Raw genomic sequence first — 24,302 nt, forward strand, 5'->3', positions numbered from 1 at the left:
GAAGTGTCTTAACAATCTTAACCACTAGGCCAAATGTTCACCCCCTCAGTGAGATTCTTTTTTTTTTTTTTCCAAGATTCTATTTATTTACTTGAGAGGTAGAGTTAGAGAGAGAAAGAGAGAGAGAGAGAGAGAGAGAGACAAAGGTCTTCCATTCATTGGTTCACTCCCCCAGATAGCCACAATGGCTGGAGCTGAGCCTATCTGAAGCCAGGAACCAGGAGCTTCCTTTGGGTATCCCATGTGACTGCAGGGTCCCAAGGACTTGTGCCATCTTCAACTGCTTTTCCAGGCCATAGCAGAGAGCTGCATCAGAAGAGGAGCAGCAGGGACTTGAATCAGCATCCATGTGGGATGCTGACGCCGCTGCAGGTAGAGGCTTAGCCCTAAGTCACAGTGCCTGCCCCCTCAGTGAGATTCTTAATGTGTTACCGGCATTTGACAGGTGCTGGAAAATTGCTGTTTAGAAATCTGGCCTTATTTGGAGAATTCTTTATTATTATAGCAACAGTGATGAAGTTTGTGATCTGGGAGAAGTTTGAAGTGACCCAATTTCCTCTGTAAAGTTAGCTATTGAATTTGCAATCCTTCATGTAGAAATTGATTACCATTTATTGTTGGATTAATTGTTATTATACTTTTATGTGTTTGTGTTTGGACCTTTTAACTTGTGAAAACCTCTGTTTAAATGAAGAGTACATTTTGTGCAATGAAGGACATGAATTTCCTTCCTCTGTATTATCCAGTCCATCTTTTCATTTTCTTCAAATCTTGTTCTTTTGCTAACCATTCAATTGAGATGTTAAAATCCCTCACAACTCTGAGTGGCAATTTTAAAACAGAGTTCTCCACAGACTTGGGTGCTAGCAGCATTTGTGAGATGAGACTGATCCAATTATCTAGGCTGAAAACTCTGGAGAGACAGGATGTTATGTGCAGCATTCTCCTTGTGAAAAATAAACATTTCTAAGTTATAGGCTCTTTGTTCGATTGGTTGTGTAATTGAGGGAGGAGAGGAAAATGTCCTTTTGGAAGCTGAAGTGGAGTCAGCACCTTGTAGCTGCCATCAGCTTTTCTATATTTTTTTTTCACTTAATTAAAAAAAATAGATCTTGTCCTTAAATTTCAAATTCCCTGGAAATGTGCTACCCTTTCAGTGTTTTTTTTTTTTTTTTTTTTTTTTAAATGCAGGACTCTTTGCATAGCATACCAGAAACTCGGAGCAGGAAAAACAAAGATAAAGAAACCTTAGTACAGCTCCTTCCTTTACAGATAGGTAACTGAAGGAGAGACATGGGTGTTGTGCTGAAGATCACATAGCAAGTTTAGTGACTGAGCCACGAAGAACAGAATCCTGGCTTCCCTGTTCCGTATTTATTCCATTTTCCTCTAAGGTTACTGAGTTGCTTTTCTTAGTCTTCCAATATGAGAGAATGCACATTTCATTATTTTTGACATTACTTTATTCAATTCATTCATTCAACATTATTCCTTCATTTGGTGGATGGAAGAATATGAGCATATTATTGTGCTAATTTCCTTCTGTAAATTTCAAAAGTATCTCTCTCTCTATATATATATATATATGTATTAGAATTAATAATTATAAAATTGTTCTGGCTAACATCAGGAAAGAGAACATATCTGAAGGATTTCTGCAGATATCTCAGAAGATTAGACATAGGAATAAGCAGGAGTTGAGGAAACTTGAAGGGGAGGAAGAAGTGATAATTTCATAAGAGATACAGGTAAATATTAGAAAAGAGTAGGGGCTGGTGCTGTGGCATAGCAGGTATATCTGCCACCTGTGGTGCTAGCATTCCATATGGGTGCTGGTTCAAGTCCCGGTTGCTCCTCTTCCAATCCAGCTCTCTGCTATGAACTGAGAAAGCAATAGAAAATGGCCCAAGTGCTTGGAACCCTGCACCTACTTGGGAGACCTGGAATAAGCTCCTGGCTCCTGGCTTCTGATTGGCTAACTCTGACTGTTGTGGCCATTTGGGGAACGAACCAGCTGATGGATGACCTTTCTCTCTGTCTTTCCCTCTCTCTGTAACTCTACCTCTCAAATAAATAAATAAATCTTTAAAAAACATATTACAAAAAAATCAAATAAGTCAAAGCAGCAGTGTGTAAATAAGGAAATATTTTATAGAGAAGATGGTCTCTGAGCTAATCCTTTAATGTAGGAAGGATTTCTGTCTGTCTGTCTGTCTCTCACTCTCTCAAGATCACCTCTGGGGAACTTGGCACATGAACAGTGAAAAGTTGGGTGATATTGGAAAGAAAACTGTTATTTGTTGAAAGACCAGCATGAGGGATATCAATCTTTTGTCAGTTGATCCACACTCAAATTCTGTCTGATTCAGCCTCAGGCAGTTATGACGATGTGGCACTTGTTCTTACATCTCTTCTTCCTCTATTTTCTTTGCCTTATTTCTCCCTCTTTTTTGTCCATTACTCATCTTTGTTCATCTTTCCTGTTTTATGCACCATTTGCTTCTCTTAGCTGCTTTTCGTTCTCGTTGCCTGCCTTGTGACTACTGCCCTCACACTGGGATATGAACTTTGCTGTAAAAATTATCTGTGTTTGAACCCCACTGTTGATGTGGCAATATGAGGAGTTCTATGAACACGTTGCTCATAGATACTGATGAAAGTTATTAATACGCACACACCACACAAGTATTCAGTGTCTCTGGAAATGATCCAGAGTACACAGAGCAAATCAACACCTATTTATTCAGGAAATTTCATTCAAGTTTGAGGCATTAATGCTAACCTATGTGATATGGACCCCATATTACACCCTCACTCCCCATTCCCAGGGAGACAGAAGGGAGACTCTGAACTGATGGTTTCAAGAGTAGAAGCTTCCATCTTCCCTGCCTGTGCACCCCCAATTTGTAGATGAGGAACTGTCTTGCCTAGAGGGAAGAGATGTCAGCTTTTCTCATGATGCTGCCACTACCTGTTGTGAAACTAAGTTCTGCTTGGGTTTACCGAAGAGATCAGGTGTTTTTTTTTCCCCCCCTCTTGAGTCCTACTAATGAGATAGTGGCTCTATATTACATGTTCACTACTAAGAATATGGAATCCCAATCACCCTTATTCCAGTTGGTAAGGCATTGGTTCCATGCTGGGAGAGGCAAACCAGGAAGAACTGAAAAGGGTACTGGCTCAGAATTTTTTTCTGAGGAAAGTCACATGCCTTAAAAGCATAGTGCCTAGAGAGAGCGGGACGTCCAGCTTCCCAGTGCGGTCCTTTGGGGCGTGAGCTACTAGCGAGAGAGTTAAAAATAGGTGATGTTGAGAAAGGCAAGAAGATTTTTGTTCAGAAATGTGACCAGTGCCACACTGTGGAAAAGGGAGGCAAGCACAAGACTGGACCAAATCTCCATGGTCTGTTCGGGCGGAAGACAGGTCAGGCCGTTGGATTCTCCTGCACAGACGCCAACAAGAACAAAGGCATCACCTGGGGAGAGGACACTCTGATGGAGTATTTGGAGAATCCCAAAAAATACATCCCTGGAACCAAAATGATCTTCGCTGGCATTAAGAAGAAGAATGAAAGGGCAGACTTGATAGCTTATCTCAAAAAAGCTACGAATGAGTAATAGCTGACCACTGCCTTATTTATTACAAAACAGCAATGTCCTGTGACTTTTTTTATGTGCACCATAATTTAATTCTCATACACCAGAATTCAGATCATGAATGGCTGACAGAATATTTTTGTCTAATAGTCTAATATTGCCTTGTGTGGTTAAATAGGAAATTTTGGTAGTAATTCCAGTTCAGTGAATGCCCTCACTGTTTTCCCCTTCTAAGGATATGATTGGACTTACCTAACAAAACTTGTCAATGCCATCCCGAAACCTGTTGGGAGATTGGATTTAGATTTAAATGCTGGGGAAATTGCCTCACTGTCTCAGAACTGAACAAGATTCACTTGTTCTTTACCTGCCTAAGGCAAGAGCTGAAGACATTTGGAAATGTCTACTTCGTATTTTTGGTCTTAGCTGTGGCAATCTCATTAGAATTTCCTGTATCTAAACTTCTGCCTTTTACTTACTGAAAGGCATTTTAGTGTGGTTTATGCATATCAAATAAAGAATATTTAACACTTCTCACATTTCATAGATGATCTGTAAGGTCAGGTGCTTTGAACGTCAGCATGACCAGGTGGAGTAACAAGTTACACTTCCTGTTGAATTCTTTACTACCTTAGACTAAGTTAAAATTCAGGATTGTCTATAAGCAGCCATTTGGAAACACATAAAACTGAGGAACTACTGTATATTTGTGTTTAGTAATGGTGCTTTTGCCAACTCAATGGAAGGACTAAGGTAGAGGAGATACCATCAGCACAAAACCTCTAAAATATGTGATCACAAGACTTAAGAGAATTAAAAACAGAATTACAGATCATAAAAAAAAAAAAAAGCATAGTGCCTAATCATTCCCCGAAAGAGCAATCTTGACTTGCAAAATAGTATGAAATTCATGTCTAAAATTTCTCTCAAAACAAGTGAATGTTTTGGTGATGAAATTTGAGAGTACATTGATAATTTCTTTTTAGATATAGGCTAAATTGAAGATAAGCTAGTTTTCTGAGGCAAAGAAGGAGTCAGCCAAGAGGAGTATTTCAGTGGTCAGCACAAATTTCAAAAAATGAACTAAGCAACTATCCCTTTAAAAGACCCTGAATTGGATTGTATAAGCCTATGGAGGAATTTACATCTCAGGGGATTTTTGAACACAACAGTAAAATGGAGCATAGCAGTTATATGCAGTAGGAAGATGCTGAGAATAAATCCTGCCAGAATGACTGTCCTCGCAGAATGAAATGGTGTCATACTCAAGGCTGTACCTGCTACGAAATAGCAACAGAAACTTCAGGTGGTAGTGGGAGACGAGACTTTTATATAAAATCCAGCCATTCACTAAAGAAGAGGACAGCAAATAACAAGTAAGCCCCAGGGGAGGGGACCGGATTCAGAGTGGTTACAATGTGTTATTTAAAATGTGTATCCTGTTTCCAGCAATAGCAAAAATCTATGAGGTAAGCAAAGAAATCAGAAAGTATTACTCGTACACTGTGGAAATAAAAGCAATAGAAGCTGCTTGTGAGAGTGTTGGATTTAACAAAGTATGAAAGGAGCCATTATAAACATACCAAGAGAATCAAGAGAAGCCATGAAAACAGAAAAGGGACACAATGACAAGATCATAGCACATAAAAAAGATATCAAAAAGTGAGATATTATTAAAATGAAGCAAACGTGAATTTTGTAGTTGAAAAGTTGGCCTGAAATGAAGTATTCACTGCAAGGAAACAGCAATGCATTTGAATGAGCAGGGATAAAACACAGGGGAACTAGAAGAGAAATCAATTGAGAGGATGTATTCCAAAGTGCACAGAAGAAAAGAAGAAAAATGGAGATACTTTCAGGTGTGTAGGATGTTATGAAGCACATCAACATTTGTATGATGGGAGAATGAGAAGAAGGGGAGAGAGAGAAAGTAACAGAAAGTATATAGAAATAATACCTGAAAATTTCTCCACTTTTTTTGTGAAAAAATTCAGAAAGCTCAATGAATGCCAAGTAGAATAAATGTAAAGCTCTTCATAGATATATCATAGCAAAAATGTTGAAAGTGAAGGACAAGAACAGCATCTTAAAAGTACCAAGAATAAAATTGAAATTTCAGTTCCATGAGCTTAGCAATCTACTTTTTATCAGAAACAATGGAGACCAGAAAACATTGGGATGCTTATAGTAACTCCTGCCCAGCATTGGTTTTGCTCAACCATGGTCTAAAAAATATTAAATGGAAAACAATCCCTGAAATAAGTAATTCATAAATTTTTAATTGCACACAATTCTGAGTAATATGAAGAGATTTCACAATGTCCCATTTCATTTTTTCTATGAAGTGAATCATTGCTTTGCCTAGCATATCCTTCCTGAATACACTATTCATCTGTTGTTAGTCACTAAATACACATCTTGGTTATCAGATCAGCTGTCTCAGTTTCACAATACACGTGTTTAAGTCACACTTATTTAACTAAATAATGACTCCAAAATGCCAGAATACTGGCAGTTTGCATATGGAAAGAACTTCCTTTAATGGAAATGGTGGAAGTTCACAACTTAATATGGAAAGAACAAATCATATACTGAGGTTACTAAGACCTATGATTATAATAATTCTTATATCCTTGAAATTATAAAGAAAGAAGAAAAAATGTGAATTTTGGGGAAAAATTCATTTGAATTTTGCTGGTGCATTGAAAACTGCAAAAATTATAGCCAAAGAACATGATAAGTGCTTAATTGAAATGGGGAAGGTATTGCAATTATGGATGGAGGACACAAATGTTTGTATATATGAAAGAAAGCATTATATATAGAGAGGTTGATACCATACATTGTTTTGGGCATCCATGCGAGGTCTTGGGATGAATAGTCCACAGATAAGGGGACAATTGTATTCAAAATACTCAAATAAAACCCAAACGAAAACAAAGAAAAATCTCTGTTGATCAGGAATTTTGTATCCAACAAGGCTGTTTTTCAAAACTGAAATTAAAATAAAGATATTCTCACATAAACAAAAGCAAATAATTTGTTGTTAGACAACCTGCTTTTAAAAAATGCTAAAGGCAATTATTTATACTAAAAACAAGTGACTCTAGAAAGTAATTTTTTTTTTTTATTTTTGACAGGCAGAGTGGACAGTGAGATAGAGAGACAGAGAGAGAAAGGTCTTCCTTTTGCCGTTGGTTCACCCTCCAATGGCCGCCGCTGCAGCTGGCGCACCGCGCTGATCCGATGGCAGGAGCCAGGATCCAGGTGCTTCTCCTGGTCTCCCATGGGGTGCAGGGCCCAAGCACCTGGGCCATCCTCCACTGCACTCCCTGGCCACAGCAGAGAGCTGGCCTGGAAGAGGGGCAACCGGGACAGAATCCGGCGCCCCAACCGGGACTAGAACCCGGTGTGCCGGCGCCGCAAGGTGGAGGATTAGCCTATTGAGCCACGGCGCCGGCCGAAAGTAATTTTTTTTTAAACTTTTATTTAATGAATATAAATTTCCAAAGTACGGCTTATGGATTACAATGGCTTCCCCCCCATACCGTCCCTCCCACCCACAACCCTCCCCTTTCCCATTCCCTCTCCCCTTCCATTCACATGAGGATTCATTTTTGATTCTCTTTATATACAGAAGATCAGTTTAGCATACATTAAGTAAAGATTTCAACAGTTTGCTCCCACACAGAAACATAAAGTGAAAAATAATAGATGATTTTTTAAATGATAATGAAATCAGATCAGACCTATTGTCATGTTTAATCCCAGTGAGAGTCAAGTTGGGAATTGATAATTTCTTTTTTTTTTCTTTTTTTTTTTTAACAGAAGATCAGTTTAGTATACATTAAGTAAAGATTTCAACAGTTTGCACCCCCATAGAAACACAAAGTGAAATATACTGTTTGAGTACTCGTTATAGCATTAAGCCTCAATGTACAATACATTAAGGACAGAGATCCTACATGAGGAGTAAGTGCACAGTGACTCCTGTTGTTGACTTTACAAATTGACACTCCTGTTTATGGCATCAGTAATCTCCCTATGCACCAGTCATGAGTTTCCAAGGCTATGGAAGCCCCTTGAGTTCTCCGACTCTTATCTTGTTTAGACAAGGTCATAGTCAAAGTGGAGGTTCTCTCCTCCCTTCAGAGAAAGGTACCTCCTTCTTTGAAGACCCGTTCTTTCCACTGGGATCTCACTCACAGAGATCTTTCATTTAGGTGTTTTTTTTTTTTTTTTGCCAGTCTAGAAAGTAATTTTTATCCACAGAAGAGCACCAGTAAAGTTATTTATGTAAATGCAAAAACCAGTATAAATGCACAACTCTCTTCTTTTTTTGTTCCTGATTGACTTAGGAAAGATTTTTATAAGTAAATTGTCTATAATGCATTGTTCAGCCTATAACATACAGAAATTTAACATATTTGACAATAACAGTACAAAGGAAATGGAAGGAAAATGGTACTTGATTCAGGAAATGACTCTATATGATAATATTAATACACAGGAACAATTCAAAAGAACCATAAATATTGAAAGATAATGTCAACATAATAAAAACAATAGCTACTTCTTCATTATTCTCAGAACTGATAAAGAGCATCCATGAAAAACTCAGAGACAGCAACATCCTTAGTGAAAGACTGGATGGTTCTTTCAAAGAGCAGGAGCAAAACAAAAATGTATGCTCCCACCACTTTTATTTAACTTTATACAAGCAGATTAACTGAATAAATTAAGAAAAAGAAAGGCACCCATATTGAAAAGGAGGCACACAAGCTTTCCCTTTACAGTGGATTGAGTCTTGTATATAAGAAATCCACTAAAAATTAATAAAATTAGAAAATGAGTTCACCAAGATTGCAGGATTTGAGATCAACACACAAAAATCAATTATATTTCTAAAAGCTTGCAATGTAGAGTTTGGAATATTTAGAAAAAAGAAGAAGTAAATTTAATAGCTACAAATTTTATATTGTGAAAATTGGAAAACATTGTTGAAAGAAATAAAATAACATTTAATAAATTGGAAATTTTTCACATTCCTTAATTAGAAGATAGAAAATTATTGAGACAAGAATAGTCTCCAAATTGAACTACAAATTCAATGCAATCCCTACCAAAATCCTAGCAGACTTCTTTGCAAAAACTGACAAACTGATTCAATAATTCACATGGTATTTAAAGAGATCCTGAAGATTTAAAAAATATGGAAAATAGCAGTAAAATTGGAGAACTGGTTATTTTTCAATTTCAAAACATACTGCAAAGCAATAGTAATGAAGACAGTGTGGTATTCTCTCTCTCTGCCTCTCATACATATGTACATACAAATATATGTATAAATAATGTATAAAAAATGGAGAGTTAAGAGATAAGTCCATGTGTTTTTGTTCAACTGATTTTTAGGAAGGATGTAAAGATGATTCAATTGGGAAAATAAGACCTTTTAAACAAAGAATGCTGGAAAAAATGAACAGTCACATTCAAAACAATGAATCCTCAGGTCATATAATATACAAAAATAAACTGAAAATGGATAAAACACCTAAATATAAGAATGAAAACTGTAAAAGTTTATCAGAAAAACTAGTGATCAATACTTATTATCTCAGATTAGGACACTGCATTCTTAGATAAAATGCCAAAAGCAACAGCAACAGAACATGAGTCATAGTTATGTCTAAGAGCTCACAAAAGATGCATCATCCCTGGGTTCTTCTTTAAAGACAATTAAGTTTTAAAAAGGAAAGAAGGGGGAGGAAGAAAGAGAAAAGAGGAAGGGGAAAATACAAAATCACCTTGGAGAAGCGATAACAAAGAACAGCCCTTGTTTAGACTGCTGAAGAACAGCTCTCTTATTTTTTTATTACATTCTTTCTTTTTTTTTTCTTTCTTTCTGTTTCTTTTTTCTTTCTCAGACCAAAATAAAGGTAGAAAGTGGATTCGTGGTTGTTTAGTGTCTTTGTTTTCTGCTGCCAGAAGAGAATTTTACAGACTGGGTAATTGGTTACTCAGCCACTGCCATAATAATATTTTACTCTCTTGATGATGGTAGTAATGAATTCATGACGCTGGGGTCCTCATGATCTAATCGACACTCAGAGGCCCCGTCTCTTGCATCTCTTGTTACTATCACAGTGGCAAGTGATTTCTTTTTTTTTTTTCCCCAGAAACCTTTCATTTAAGAAATACAAGCTTCAGGCTGGCACCGCGGCTCAATAGGCTAATCCTCTGCCTAGCAGCCCCGGCACACCGGGTTCTAGTCCCGGTCGGGGTGCCGGATTCTGTCCCGGTTGCCCCTCTTCCAGGCCAGCTCTCTGCTGTGACCCGGGAGTGCAGTGGAGGATGGCCCAAGTGCTTGGGTCCTGCACCCCATGGGAGACCAGGAGGAAGCACTTGGCTCCAGCCTTCGGATCAGTGCGGTGCGCTGGCTGCAGCGCGCCAGCCGCAGCGGCCATTGGAGGGTGAACCAATGGCAAAGGAAGACCTTTCTCTCTGTCTCTCTCTCTCACTGTCCACTCTGCCTGTAAAAAAAAAAGAAAGAAAGAAAGAAAGAAAGAAAGAAAGAAAGAAAGAAAGAAAGAAAGAAAAAGAAATACAAGCTTCATCAACTTTAGTAACATGGTGATTCTTCCCACAGTACTTGCCCTCCCATCCACTCTCCCAACCCTCTTCCTCCTCCCTCTCATAGTCCTACTCTTTTTACTGAGATCTATTTTCAGTTACTTTACACAATATGATTAACTCTATGTTAAGTAGAGTTCAACAAATAGTGTGAAAAATTGGCAAATTATTTCTATGTAAATTTTGGAGGAACCATTGGGGCTGTGACAATGGAGAAGAAGTAGACCAGTGAAACTAAAGGGTCTGAACTTCCTTTTGTGGATACAGAAGTGTATTAAAATTGACTGTGGTGATGTGATGATTGAATGCTTTGTTATGTATAATAAAAACCATTGAATTGTACATACACTTTAGATTTGTGGTGTAAATCTGAATAGCACTGTGACTGATGGCTATCAAAATGACTCTCTGGCATACACACTGTACCTCAAATATGATAGCAATGGTTACGATGATACGAATCACACTGATTTGTTATCTTTCAAAGTTCTTAAGCCCCCTTTTCTCTCATGTTTTTCTCTACCAGAATATTTTGAGATGGGTCTCCCATTTTCTAAATTAAAAGATTTCCTCATTATTTGTTAGTTCAAGGATTCTTCACAAAGTTTGTGGCTATGATAAACTATAAAGAATTATGCATGGGTTTCAAAACTTTTTGTACCAGATAACTTTATCTTTTTAATTCTGTGTTACAAGAACTTTTTAAATTACTCTTGCATACTGTAATGATACAGTTGGAATAATAAAGTCGGACTTGTGTTACAATTTGCTTAGTACTTATGTATCCCCCAAAGTATCATGTGTTAAGGACTTGATCCTCAGAGTATTATGTTGATAGACAAGGTGAGGTTTTGGGAATTGATTAGATTAGATTAAGCTGCTGAGGTGGAGCCTCTTTTATGTTAACAGTGTTCCCTATCTCTGCTTTCTGATTCGCCAAATCATTCTTCTGCACACCTTCCACCATTGCTAGCCTCCACTCCTGATCTTGCACTATATACCTCCAAACCATGAGCTAAAATATGTTTTTCTTTCATAAGTGGCATTGCTCAGGTATTTTGGTTAAAATAATGACAAATTCTCTAATACAGCTTATTCCTACTTCTACTAGATTTAGTTGTATGAAAAATTTCATGTGTTTATCCATTTTGGTTTTTACAAGTGATTTCTCCAGGCTCATGAAAATAGGAGCTTCCCTGATAGGCAGTTTGGTCCCATAAAAAAAGCCATGGTGCGGCTCAATAGGCTAATCCTCCGCCTAGTGGCGCCGGCACACCAGGTTCTAGTCCCAGTTGGGGCGCCGGATTCTGTCCCAGTTGCCCCTCTTCCAGGCCAGCTCTCTACTGTGGCCAGGGAGTGCAGTGGAGGATGGTCCAAGTGCTTGGGCCCTGCACCCCATGGGAGACCAGGAGGAAGCACCTGGCTCCTGGCTTAGGATCAGTGCGGTGCGCCGGCCACAGCGCGCCAGCCGTGGCGGCCATTGGAGGGTGAACCAACCGCAAAGGAAGACTTTTCTCTCTGTCTCTCTCTCTCACTGTCCACTCTGCCTGTCAAAAAAAAAAAAAAAAAAAAAAAAAAAAAAAACTCATGGTAGAACATGGCCAGACCACCAACTGACCAAATCAAGCTTTCCAGATTTTGACTCGATTACAGCAGTACTCTTCATCCTTGCTGTAACGATGATACTGGTGGTGGAGCAGAGAAGGATGTGGACCAGGATGTTCAGATATCAGTCCTGAAAATCTAATTTTTCTTTCTCTTTGATTCAGTTTCCCTTTGTATATCCTTCTCTTCAGACATTCCTTCATGTTAATAAAAGATAGTTTTCATATTTTGTCTATAGAATCCTTCTCTCCCCTTGTCATGGAAAACTGGAATTAAAATGTAAGTTTATTCTAGTGCAATGCTTTTTGAATCCATGCAGTTTTATTATGACACATATTTTTTAGGAAATTTTAGAAGACTCCTCATATTAATTGTGCAGTAGTAGATTCCTGTTTGCATGGAGAATTTGTTCCCACATGCAATTTTTGTGAGCAAACCTGAATATGCAAGTGAAACCTGGTCAAGATAGCCAAAGTCACATTTTTGTTGGATAGTCCACTCAAATTCACAGACTGAATCCTCTATCAGTTTATGTCCAATTGATCTCAAGGGGAAATTTAGATATTTCTCTGCACCTTTTTCACACCATGACGAAAAAACTAAAATAAGCTTATCATGGATGCTGAATTACAAATCTCATTTTCCCACATGAAGGACAGAGCAGTCTAGGATACAGAGCTCCAACCTTACCACTGCCTCCTGGGTAAAGAAAGATGGAAGGCGAGCTTAAAGATGCTGTAGATAAGCATTGAGCAATCTGCAACCATATGTTACCATTCAGCTTTGCCATATGGCTCAGGGTCTAATTTCAAACTCACTTTTCAGCACATTTGAAGGTGAGGAATTTAGATAGGAATGAGCTACCTCCATGGAAACCATTTTCTAAGAGTAGAAGAAATTTTAAAATGGTCAGTTCCCTAACATGTATTTTCCAGTTGGACCAGAAAGGAGTTGGAAGCAAAGGCCTATTGGTAGAAATGAATCAAATGCCTGTTGAGAGTCTATAAAAAACTAGGCCTACAGGTTTCATTGTGTATCCCAGACTATGGAATCCAAGAACAACTTAGAAGGAAATGGAGATATCATTCACTTAAGTTATTAGAGAATGAAGCCTTTTTTTACTTTTATTTGCATTTTTTTAGATTCCACATATGTTTTATTGAAGATCATATAATTTTATTTTTGTAGGGGGTGCAATTGTATTAGGTTTTTTTTCCCCAGTGCTCACCTTTTAAAATGTGTTTAGCTATCAAGTTTACTAATTAATTTCCTTTCTTCTTTCCTTCCATCCTTCCTTCCTTACTTCCTCCCTGCCTCTCTCCTTCCTTCCATGTTTTCCAGTTTATTTTTATTTGACTTCAGAGTATGATGTAATGTAAACTGCATATACATTAAATGCATAGGTACTATCCTAAGAGCATTCCTGATTTGAGAAGGATATGAGCCAGGGTAGTATTTCTAATAAAAAGCAAGATCATTTGACCTGATATGTGTGAATAAGTGATACTGGGTTTAGGGTATGGTTAACAAATAACCAGAGAAGACTCAGGAACTAGCTGAAAAAGGTGTGATTCCTTTGATCTGAATAAAGTTTAGAGTTAAGATAGAACCATGTTTGTGTTTAGTATTCAAAACGTATTTTTATGTTACCCTGTGATCATCCCTTTCCACAGTGTCACATCCAATTGCTTATTCACTTTCTTTCCCTCTGCAGCATCCTCTCCACTGGTGCCTCAGGGCAGTAGGGGGGGTTTTCCCTTTTGTTTCTCCCCGATTTTCATTCAAATCAAGAAAAGAGTGAAATACTTGCATAAGCATAAATTATAAAATAATTGAATACTGTTCTTTTATTTACTTTTATTCTAGTTTTCTTGTTTATTTCTGGTTTACATTTAGTTTTTACGCCTCTCTCCCTGATGGTCAATCTACCAAGGAAACCTGTTTGAGTCATGCTCTTTCAGATTTGAGGGTTCATCTTGTCTCTACCTATTAATAGTACCAACTCACGCAGGGAATAACTAACAATACATATGTAAGTCTGTAAAAATATAATGCCAGGACTTTAAAAGAAAAAGAAAGGCTGAGACCAAGGGTCTATGGAGATAGGAAAGAACACATAATGATCAGGGTTTGGAAGTAGCACAATTTCTGCAGTGAAAGGAATAACTCATAAAAGGACTCTCACATGGCTTCACAATAGCTAGGGATAAAGCTAGTGACCTGTGAAATATGATTGTTTCATAATCGATGTTGCTTTGAAAATTACATCATCCTTTGGACTTCATAGGGATTGAATTTTATCTCTCAAATTTCAAAGAAATTGCTCACTGGATACATTTCAGTGTTCTATGCATTTTTCCCTATGTGTGTATTTGTCCATCATTTTCCAGTCTGATCTCTTGAAGATTCCTAGATTCTATCTTGTGAAGAAGAATCACTTGTAGCGTGAACAAATTACTTGACAAATATAATTTTCTCATGTTCCTACCATCTTCCTTTCAAAGATAGCCTCACAGAAGTCTGGGTTACAGAAGCATATGCTGTCCAAAATGACACATTATGATTTGACTTGCAAGTCTAGCACAGGATCTCATCAAACACCAGCTCAGACTATTTTGCCATATGTGTCTTATAGAGAAAAAGAGTAAATACTATTTTTACATTTTTCCTTCCTTTTTTGGTGGAGGGAGTGGTATAGTGTCTAAAAAGAGGAGAAATTAAACTGACCAGCAATCAAGAGAAGGACTGACTACATATAAACTATTCATTCCTTCATTCTTCTATTCAATCAATGTTTATTGAGCACTTATTGTGTACTAGTAACAAAGACACATTAGAACTAGAAGTATGAATTTAACATACATAATCTGTCCTCTCTTCTATCTTATAAGTTTATATATGAGATCCAAAACAATTTCTATTACTATCCAAAATTACTATCATACCCATTGATATACCTAACATCCATTAAATTTTTCCAAGGTGTTAGACACGGGGATATACATTGGATATGCCAAGGTGGATCAGCTTTTTTTTTTTTTTTTATTAGACAGGCAGAGTTAGACAGCGCGAGAGAGAGACAGAGAGAAAGGTCTTCCTTCCATTGGTTCACCGGCTGCTATGGCCGGTGCGCTGCGCCGATCTGAAGCCAGGAGCCAGGTGCTTTTCCTGGTCTCCCACACCGGTGCAGGGCCGGAGCACTTGGGCCATTCTCCACTGCCTTCCCGGGCCACAGCAGAGAGCTGGACTGGAAGAGGAGCAACCGAGACTAGAACCCAGCACCCATATAGGATGCCGGTGCCCCAGGTGGAGGATTAAGCAAGTGAGCCACGGCGCCAACTCCAAGGTTGATCAGCTTTGGCTGCTATCACCAAGGAGCCAGAAGCCTAGTTGTGGAAATCAATCATTCTTGAGTATGATAGGTGGTTGTTGGGATTATACTGAGGAGGGATTGACAATACTCACCTAGGGAATGTGGGCAAGTATAAAACAGTGTTCAGATACAAAGCTGGTTTTTTTTTTTTTTTTTTTTTTTTTGGACAGGCAGAGTGGACAGTGAGAGAGAGAGACAGAGAGAAAGGTCTTCCTCTTGCCATTGGTTCACCCTCCAATGGCCGCCACGGCCGACGCGCTGCGGCCGGTGCACCGCGCTGATCCGATGGCAGGAGCCAGGTACTTCTCCTGGTCTCCCATGGGGTACAGGGCCCAAGCACTTGAGCCATCCTCCACTGCACTCCCTGGCCACAGCAGAGAGCTGGCCTGGAAGGGGGGCAACCGGGACAGAATCCGGTGCCCCGACCGGGACTAGAACCTGGTGTGCCGGCACCGCAAGGTGGAGGATTAGCCTATTGAGCCGCGGCGCTGGCCCAGATACAAAGTTTTTCTAATGGCTTAATGCACTAAGTGATCTATCTGGCCATCTGCACCTCTCTCTGCCAGCTTCTTTCTTGTCCTTCTTGGTTCTGGCACTTTCCTCTCTCTGTATCTTGGCATAGGCTTTCCCTCTAACTCAGTATTTCTCAATTGTGGCTTTACAGATATTTTGATTTGGGAGTCTTTCCGATGCCCTGTGCATTGAGGGATGATTGATAGCATCCCTGGCTTATATTCTGTTGATTCCAGTAGCAAAAGTCCATACCCTCAAGGTATGACAACCAAAAATGTCTTCAGACATTGGCAAATTTTCTCAGGGGACGATATTGCCTCCAGTTGAGGATAAAAACCACTACTAACTGGAATGTTATTCCCCAGCTATCTGCCTAGCTAGCAACTTATTTAAGAATTTGCTCAGAATGTCACTTTCTCACGAGGACCATACCAATTACCCCCTTTTAAAGCTTCAGTAATTAGGGCCAATGTTGTGGTATAGTGGTTTACACTTCAGCCTGTCATGGTGGCATCCCATTTGAGTGCAGGTTTGTGTCCCAGATGCTTCACTTCTGATCCAGCTTCCTGCTAATCTGCCTGGGAAAGCAGTGGGAGATGGTCAAAGTGCTTAGGCTCCTGCATCCATGTGTGAGACCAAAATGAAGCTCCTTCTCCCGGCTTCAGCCTGGCCCAGCCCTGGCCATTGTGGCCATTTGGGGAGTGAACTGGAAGATGGAAGATTTGTCTCTCCTTCTGTTTCTATAACTCTGCCTTTCAAACAAATAAATCTTAAAAAAAAAAACTTCCATGCCATCTATGATTCTTTATCCTTCTTACTCTCTTCAATTTTCGCTCATGGACTCTATTGTCTTTGTGTATTGTATCATGTACTTACATATAATTGTTACTGACTTTTTCATTAAAACACAAACTCCATGCAAACAGGAGTGTGTTTTGTTCATTGTTGTCTCCTTAGACTCTACAATGGTACCTGCATATGTCAAGTACACTGTACATATTTGGTGAATGAATGAGTGAATGAACAGATGATAGTCAACACCTTCATAAAACTGTAATATTTACATTTTTATCCAAATATATGCACTCATTTAACCCTCAAATAATATTAACTAGGCTATTGTGTAAGTTGTTTTCATTGTATAGTTAAGGAAATTCAGTAATACTAAAAATAAGTCACACAGTAGGAAATGATGATGCCAAGAAGTAAATAGAATGATGAAACATTTTAAAAATAGCCTTCTCTACATCACTCACAGTGTTTTTCAGGGTCTAACTGGAGAAGCAGGGATTCACTGTGGAGCTTGGAAGCAATGTAGGGAGAGAGAACAAGTAGGGAAAAACATCCTGGCCATGATGCATCTACTGTTTCTCAGTTTCACAACTGATGATGACAATAACGATTTTCCCTTTTTTCTATTTTAGAGATATATTTATGTATTTGAAAGACAGAGAAAAAGAGAGGCAGAGGCAGAGATAGAGAATGAGAGAAGAGAGAGAGGGGGGGAGAGAGAGAGAGAGAGAGAGAGAGAAAGGTCTTCCATCTGCTGGTTCACTCCCCAGATGACTGCAATGGCTGGAGCTGGGCTGATCTGAAGCCAGGAGCCAGGAGTTTCTTCCGGGTCTCTCACGTGAGTGTAGGGGCCCTAAGACTTGGGCCATCTTCTACTGGTTTCCCAGGCCATGGTAAAGAGCTGGATCAGAAGTGGAGCAGCTGGCTCTGCTGTGGCTCAGGAAGGCAGTGGAGGATGGCCCAAGTGCTTGGGCACTGCACCCACGTGGGAGACCAGGAGGAAGCACCTGGCTCCTGGCTTCGGATTGGCACAGTGCACCAGCTGCAGCGCACCGGCCATAGAGGCCATTTGGAGTGTGAACCAATGGAAACAAGGAAGACCTTTCTCTGTGTCTCTCTCTCTCTCTCTCTCTCACTGTCTAACTCTGCATGTTAAAAAAAAAAAAAAAAGTGGAGCAGCTGGGAACCAGCACCCATATGGAATGCCGGCACTGCAGATGGCAGTTTTTACCCTCCATGCCACAGTGCTGGCCCCAGGATTTTTCTAACCCAAGGAAATGAAACAATGTTTCCTGCAAGAAAGACTTGCATACTGATCCCTTTGCTACATGTTTGTGCTTTTGAGAATTGCTTAAACTGGTTTGCATGTATCCCCAGATAAGAAGATGGAAAAATATAAGTTCTAGAGTAATCACTCTACATCTTATAAGAAAGTCATATTACTCAGTTTGGAAATATGGCATGGTAACTACTCTAAAATACCAGATACATATTAAAAACAAATTCAGATATATGGTTCATTGACTAACTCAATATTTACTAGCAAACTGAAGAGTTATGAATTTGGACAAAACTTTTGCCTCATGGAGTTTACTTTCTGTTGGTAAATGTAGATCATGCAGAGATGATAGATTCAAAATAAATTTTAAAAATCGCTGAAGGCATAATAGATATTTTGGGCTGAATAGAGGTAGGCACTTAGGGTGTTTATCTTGATAGCTCCTATAGTGTTGGGTGCACTCACTTGCCCCTTGCACTAGAGATATTTGGGAGAAAAGCACTGAGGTGTACAGGGCAGTACTTAATGTAAGAACCCAGCTCTATAGACAGGAATTAGGTCACCGGGACCAGGAGAATATGCTTAATGTTTCTAACAGCAGCATTTTCTGTTCTATACACCACAGGAACGTTGGTCCTTGGCACATTAATGGATACTGGACTGGTAATGTGTATCTAAAGATAAAAGAGAGTTGCACGGGTCAAAAAATTCAGAAAACACTGGGTGCTCTTCCTTCTTTATAGATGCAAAATACACATTAGTTTAGTAAATGTCTTCTAAAGAATCCTTAGGAAACAAATCTGTTTTTCTATGTTTAACCATTTATTTCCTTTAACTTACTTGAACAGAGCTTATTTTTTGCTTCTTACACAAACTGTTCTTTATTGAATATGATATTCCACTAATTATAAAAATGTATTATTAATTTAATTGCTACTAAAAAAGAAATAAAATGTCTGCCAATCATAATGTATTGTCAATTAAAATACATACTCTGGCTTGAGAGGTGTTAACTTATGAAAAAATGTGAAACTTAGAAACATTGGATAGTGGGATGGAATCACACTTGGTTCTAAAATATGCTAAGCAAGGGACTCTTTATTTATAAATTTTTACTTTAGAATAGTTTTAAATTTACAAACCAAAAAGTGTCAAGTATTTCAAATAATTCTCATATAACCCAGCTCCTCCTATTATTAAAGTCTCATATCGATATATTTTTGTTACAATTAAGGAAACACACCAAGTTTCTTCTCTGTTCACTCTTATTAGTATATTTTAATCACCATGAAATATAAATTAAATGAAATAAGGTCATGGTGCCACTAATAAACAAACTTTGTGTTCCCTTTCCATTGTATATGATCTGTGCTGTGAAGCAAAACCCAGCAGCCACTGGTGTGTGAGTGTGTGTGCATGTGTGCATGTGTTTGCATATATGTTTTCATGTGTGTGTATGTGTGTATGTGTGTATGTGTGCTTGCAATAGGGAATGGAGGCTTAAGCTTAGGTTGTAGAGAGCGCTTGCTATTGATATGATTTTGTGCTAGTTCTAGCCAACAGGGTAAGAGAGGTGATTATGCATGTCCAAAATGATGCAGTATAGATAGCTACATATCTGGGTCACTTCCACTGCTCTTTTCACATTCCATAGGAAACTTAGAAGAAACACATCAACTTACACAGAATAATGCGATAAAAGTGTTTAGATACATGAATCATTCCTGGGAACAGTTTTAATAAAATGTCTTCATTGAGCATTTCATGAACTGGAAATAAAGTTTTGTTTTGTTAAGTCACTGAAATTTGGAGGTTGCTATAACAATTAGCTTAACCTGAAACCGATCAGTCTTGCCTTTTTTTAAAAAAAATAATATCATGTAGTATATGATAAACATTATCAAATACTTCTTTCATCTCTCTGGTAATGATGGAATTTTTCTATTGCCTGTATGATTATGTTCCTGAGCTGATCATGCTCTTCATGAAGGGTATAAAAAACCAAGAGTCTTGCCATGCCTCTGGTCACGTCTACTATACTGTGCTCAGGGTTTGATTTTACTCTATTGTGGTGGAAAGTATGAGCCCATGATGATAAATAATCACCTTTGTCTAACCTTACTGTAATACTGCATCAGTAATTCCATCAAAGTTATCAAATGCAATTTGAAAACCAAGTGGCATACAATTTCTTTTTTGTATTCCATCCATTACCTGTCTTTTGGAAGAGGCATAAAGAACTGAGATACTTTTGAGTAAAGTCATTGCTAAAGTTGTTGCATAACATGTGTTAATCTCATTCATTCTTATGAAAAAGAAACATATTTATAGAGCACCAGCAGGAATTCTTCAGAAATTGGTCAGAAAATTGTTGAGAAGACTTTTATAAAACAAATGTGTTCTTATCTCAGGAAACATAGTTTAGAGGATCTTCTTGTAGCTCTCTCTTGGGTCTCATTTTCAGCATCAAAGGATGTCCTCTCCCCTTGAGAACAAAGAATATTTGCTTATTATTCATTTATGTCATTCTTTGTACTTGGGCGCTGTGTCTTAGTCGTGTGGTTTAGTTATACTTGTACTGAAATAACACAATACTACTCTTATGTGCTGGAGTGTGTCTGTATGTGAGTATGGGAGTAGGGAGGAGACCAGGAGGCTTGGAATCTAGGCAAATAAACAGTCTCAGAATATTATTAACATGGCATGAGATAAGTCTATTTGTATTTTAGGATTATGGGTCTGATTTGATCCTATTTGTATTTTAGGATTATGGCTTTGATGAGTGAATAACTGGAAGAAGTGAAAATTGAGACATTGGAAGAGGTGAACCTGAACTCTGGGACATTCATTAACTATAAATTGTACTTGCCTAGGCCATGAGAAATATTTAATATCAAGGCCAACAGATATAAAAACTGATATATTAGAATTATTTTATATATAAAATTTCTAGCACTTAGTGAAAACATTTTTAAATTTAGGTTTTAGCTGATCTTCTGTATATAAAGAAAATTGAAAATGAATCTTGATATGAATGGAAGGGGAGAGAGAGCGGGAAAGGGGAGGGTTGTGGGTGGGAGGGAAGTCATGGGGGGGGAGCCAATGTAATCCATAAGCTGTACTTTGGAAATCTATATTCATTAAATAAAAGTTAAAAAAATTTAGGTTTTAGTATTGTTTTGGTATAGTAAGGTCAACAGGTAAGATGCTGATGATCATTGGAAGGATAGCTTGTTACTAGGAGTAAAGAGGATAGGGAAAGCCACACCATGCAAAGCCACATGAAGAAGCACCATAGGAAGCAGAAGAAGCTAGGGACATGCATGAAATGGACCTTTATTCTGGTGTCTGTGAGAAAAATCAAGCGAAGATAGGATGATTTGACTAATTTGAGTCATTTCATCATGCCCTGAGGTGTAGAGACTGTCTCTAGTTGTCTACTACCTGTCCTTGTGATGACTCAGGCAGAATAATGTTGCCTCCTTGTGTATAAGAGCCAGACACAGGAGGTGATTCTGAATTATAGATCTGGATTGATTAGTTTGTGTATGAGATTGCTTTAGAGTTCATCATTTGCTATCTTTAAGAAGCAACTATTCCCAGCAGATGCAGTCTCTCTTAGTAAGTAAGAACACTTGCTAAAACACCAAGCACAGAATAGGGTGCAAGGAGACATTTGGCCAAGTAGTTGGGATGCCAGTTGTGATGACCATATCCCATATTGGAGTGCCTGTTCCTGAATCCCAGTTTGGTTCCTATCTCTAGCTTTCTGCCATTGCAGACCTTGGGAAAAAGTAAATGAAAACTCAAGTAATTATTACTCTAGCACCCATGTGGGAGACTGGGATTGTGTTTGTGGATCTTGACTTTGGCTCCAATACCACTGAGATCATGTTGGGCATTTGGTGAGTGAACCAGCGGGTGGATGCTCTTTCTTGTCTATCTGTCTTTCTGTGTGTCTCTCTGCCTTCTGAACAGATTTTTTAAATCAGAAAAAAATACACAGATTGTCCCTGATTTATGATGATTGGACTTAGGATTTTTCAATTTTGCAGAATACAAAAGTAATACATAGTCACAAGATACTATACATCCAGTTTTGAATTTTCTGCATTTCCCAAGATAGTAAAATACAGTAGGGCATTCTTTTATGATACGGGGCATTGGCAGTAAGCCACAGTTCCAGGTTAGCCACATGATTTTGAGGGAAAACAAATGACTTTCTACAGCATACTGTGTGGCCAAGTTATGGTGCTTGGTAGGTTATATGTGTTAAATGTATTTTTGACTTAGAATATTTTCCACTTTTGATGGGATTATTTGGACATAAATATAGGATTAATTTCAATTTATGATTGTTCATTGGGATATATGCCCTTATGTGTTGACAAGGATCTGTACAGAAAATGAATAAAAATAGCATTAATATAAGGTTGTTTCAAAAATTAATGGAACAAAGAAAGATAATGAATATTTTCCATCAATTTTTGAAGCCCTCTTCTCCACATTTAGTGAAAAAATTAAATCAGTGAGAGGAGGAAACTCAAAGAGATCCTGTGTTGGATGATTATGTGGAAGTGAAACACTACCAACTTTCCAGGTGGCTCAACTTTATTGAGTACCTCTTCTGCCGAAGGCATTTCTCTAAAATCTTTATGTAAGTAGTCTAAGTTTATCCTTACAGCAAAGTTTTTACAGGCATAATTTTAGGCTACTTTTACAGGTGTGGTGAAGGAGTCTACAAAAGCTTGCGCTCAGTCCACTATGATTGGCCCCCTCACTAGCCTGGTTATAGACGTGGGCTTTGAGGTCCCTGCAAGACATCTTGATAGAGCTATCTAGGGCACAGTGCCAGTAATAGCCTCATTTTAAATTACGTTCTCATTTACATTTCACTTTCTACTCTCTACATACTTTCCTGAAAGTTTTACAAATGCCAACTCATTTGCTCCCATGCAAATCCTTCAAGGTATATTTTATTATGCCCATTTTGTCCCCATTTTATTCAGAGCACTGCACTATCATTTGTGGGATACATTGAAGAGCAAGGTACTGAACTATGCATTTATGTAAGTTAACTAATCTCCCTTTATCTGAAGTAGATATGTTTTAAGACATCCAGTAGATGCCTGAACCTGGACAGGGTAAAAACATGTATATCCTATTTTTCTCCTATGTGAATACATGTGTATCCATTATAAAGCTTAGTTATCAATTAGGCACAGAAAGAGAGTAATACAAGACAAAATAGAATAATTAGAACAATATACTCAATAAAGGCTATATGAATGTGAACTCTCAAAATGTCTCAATATACTGTACTCACTCTTCTTGTGAGGATGTGCAGTGCTACAACGCCTATGTTGTTGGATAAAGTGAGATGAATGTGGCAGGTATTGTGATGTAGCCTTAGGGTTGCTATTTAAGGGTGACTAGAGCACAAGCACTGTGATACTGGGACAGTTGATCTTGTCAACAGGGCAGCTACTACCCATGACTAATCAGTGGGTTGTTCACGTAGTATAAATGCATCGAATGAAGGGTGATTCCACTCTCAGAAGGGACAGGGTGAGACAGCATGAGTTTTCAACACGCTACTCAGAAAGGTACACATTTCACTTCTGGAATTTTCCACTTAATGTTTTACAGACCACAGTTAACTGTGAGCAACTGAAATTGCTGAAAGTGAAACTAGATAAGCAGGGGCCACTGTATCTCCATTTTAAAGATTGTAAAAGTGAGGTTTGGAATTATGTATAATTTGCCTACCGCCACATCGCTTTATTTATATGAATTCCACAAGTGTGAATTATGATTATCTCATTTGTGGTTCAAAAATGAAGACTTGGTGATGTAAGTGAATTGAACAATGCCACATAGCCATAAAAATTATCCAGCCTGGAATTGAACTTTAGTATATTTGTTGCTGAATCACAAACTTCTGTCAACATCTCTGTACTTTTCAAATTGTATTTCACTGTGACATTGCTTTTGATTTTTTGAAAAGAATATGAAAATTGTCAGATTTGAATGGAATCACTTGTGTAAACTCTATAAATAAATAATCAGGGAGGTTACGAAGGAAGATTCTCATGCATGATTACTTAGTAGCAACTATCACAAAAAGCTGTTAGAACACAAGCTTGCACAAAGACAATCACAGACTTACACAGATAACATTTTGCAAGGACATCTGCTTAGCAAATGTCTGCTCAACCTTGGACCAACATCACCCTCTTTATTAATCATTGTGGCCAAAGATTATTGTTTCAAGATGTCTGATATAATACTCTTTATTTTTGCCTTTACAATTTGTCCTTTGTCTCAGTCTCTTTGGATACACCTATATTTTGCTATATAGGCCTGTTTCCCTCTCAATACTGTTGTTTCTCATTGTAATATTCTGCTATTCAATCCCCATCTCCCACCCCAAATATCATTATTCATTGGAGAATCTCCTCTGATTGCTTTTTAGACTGACACATTCTTATGTTTGAGTGTTTTCAGAAGATTG

The 24,302-nt window shown here is 38.2% G+C and overlaps 1 protein-coding gene across 1 annotated transcript in view; it reads left to right on the plus strand.

The window, feature by feature from the left end:
- LOC138846216 (cytochrome c-like) overlaps positions 1–4,138 on the plus strand; it is an 82,340-nt gene extending 78,202 nt beyond the window's left edge. The window contains exon 2 of the mRNA XM_070061408.1: positions 3,225–4,138. Within this exon, the coding sequence (XP_069917509.1) occupies positions 3,225–3,617 (393 nt within the window). The 3' untranslated portion in view covers positions 3,618–4,138. The remainder of the gene's footprint in view (positions 1–3,224) is intronic.
- The last annotated feature ends 20,164 nt before the right edge of the window (positions 4,139–24,302 follow it).

This window comes from Oryctolagus cuniculus, chromosome 1 (genome assembly GCF_964237555.1).
Source record: "Oryctolagus cuniculus chromosome 1, mOryCun1.1, whole genome shotgun sequence".
Classification (NCBI taxonomy): Eukaryota; Metazoa; Chordata; class Mammalia; order Lagomorpha; family Leporidae; genus Oryctolagus; species Oryctolagus cuniculus.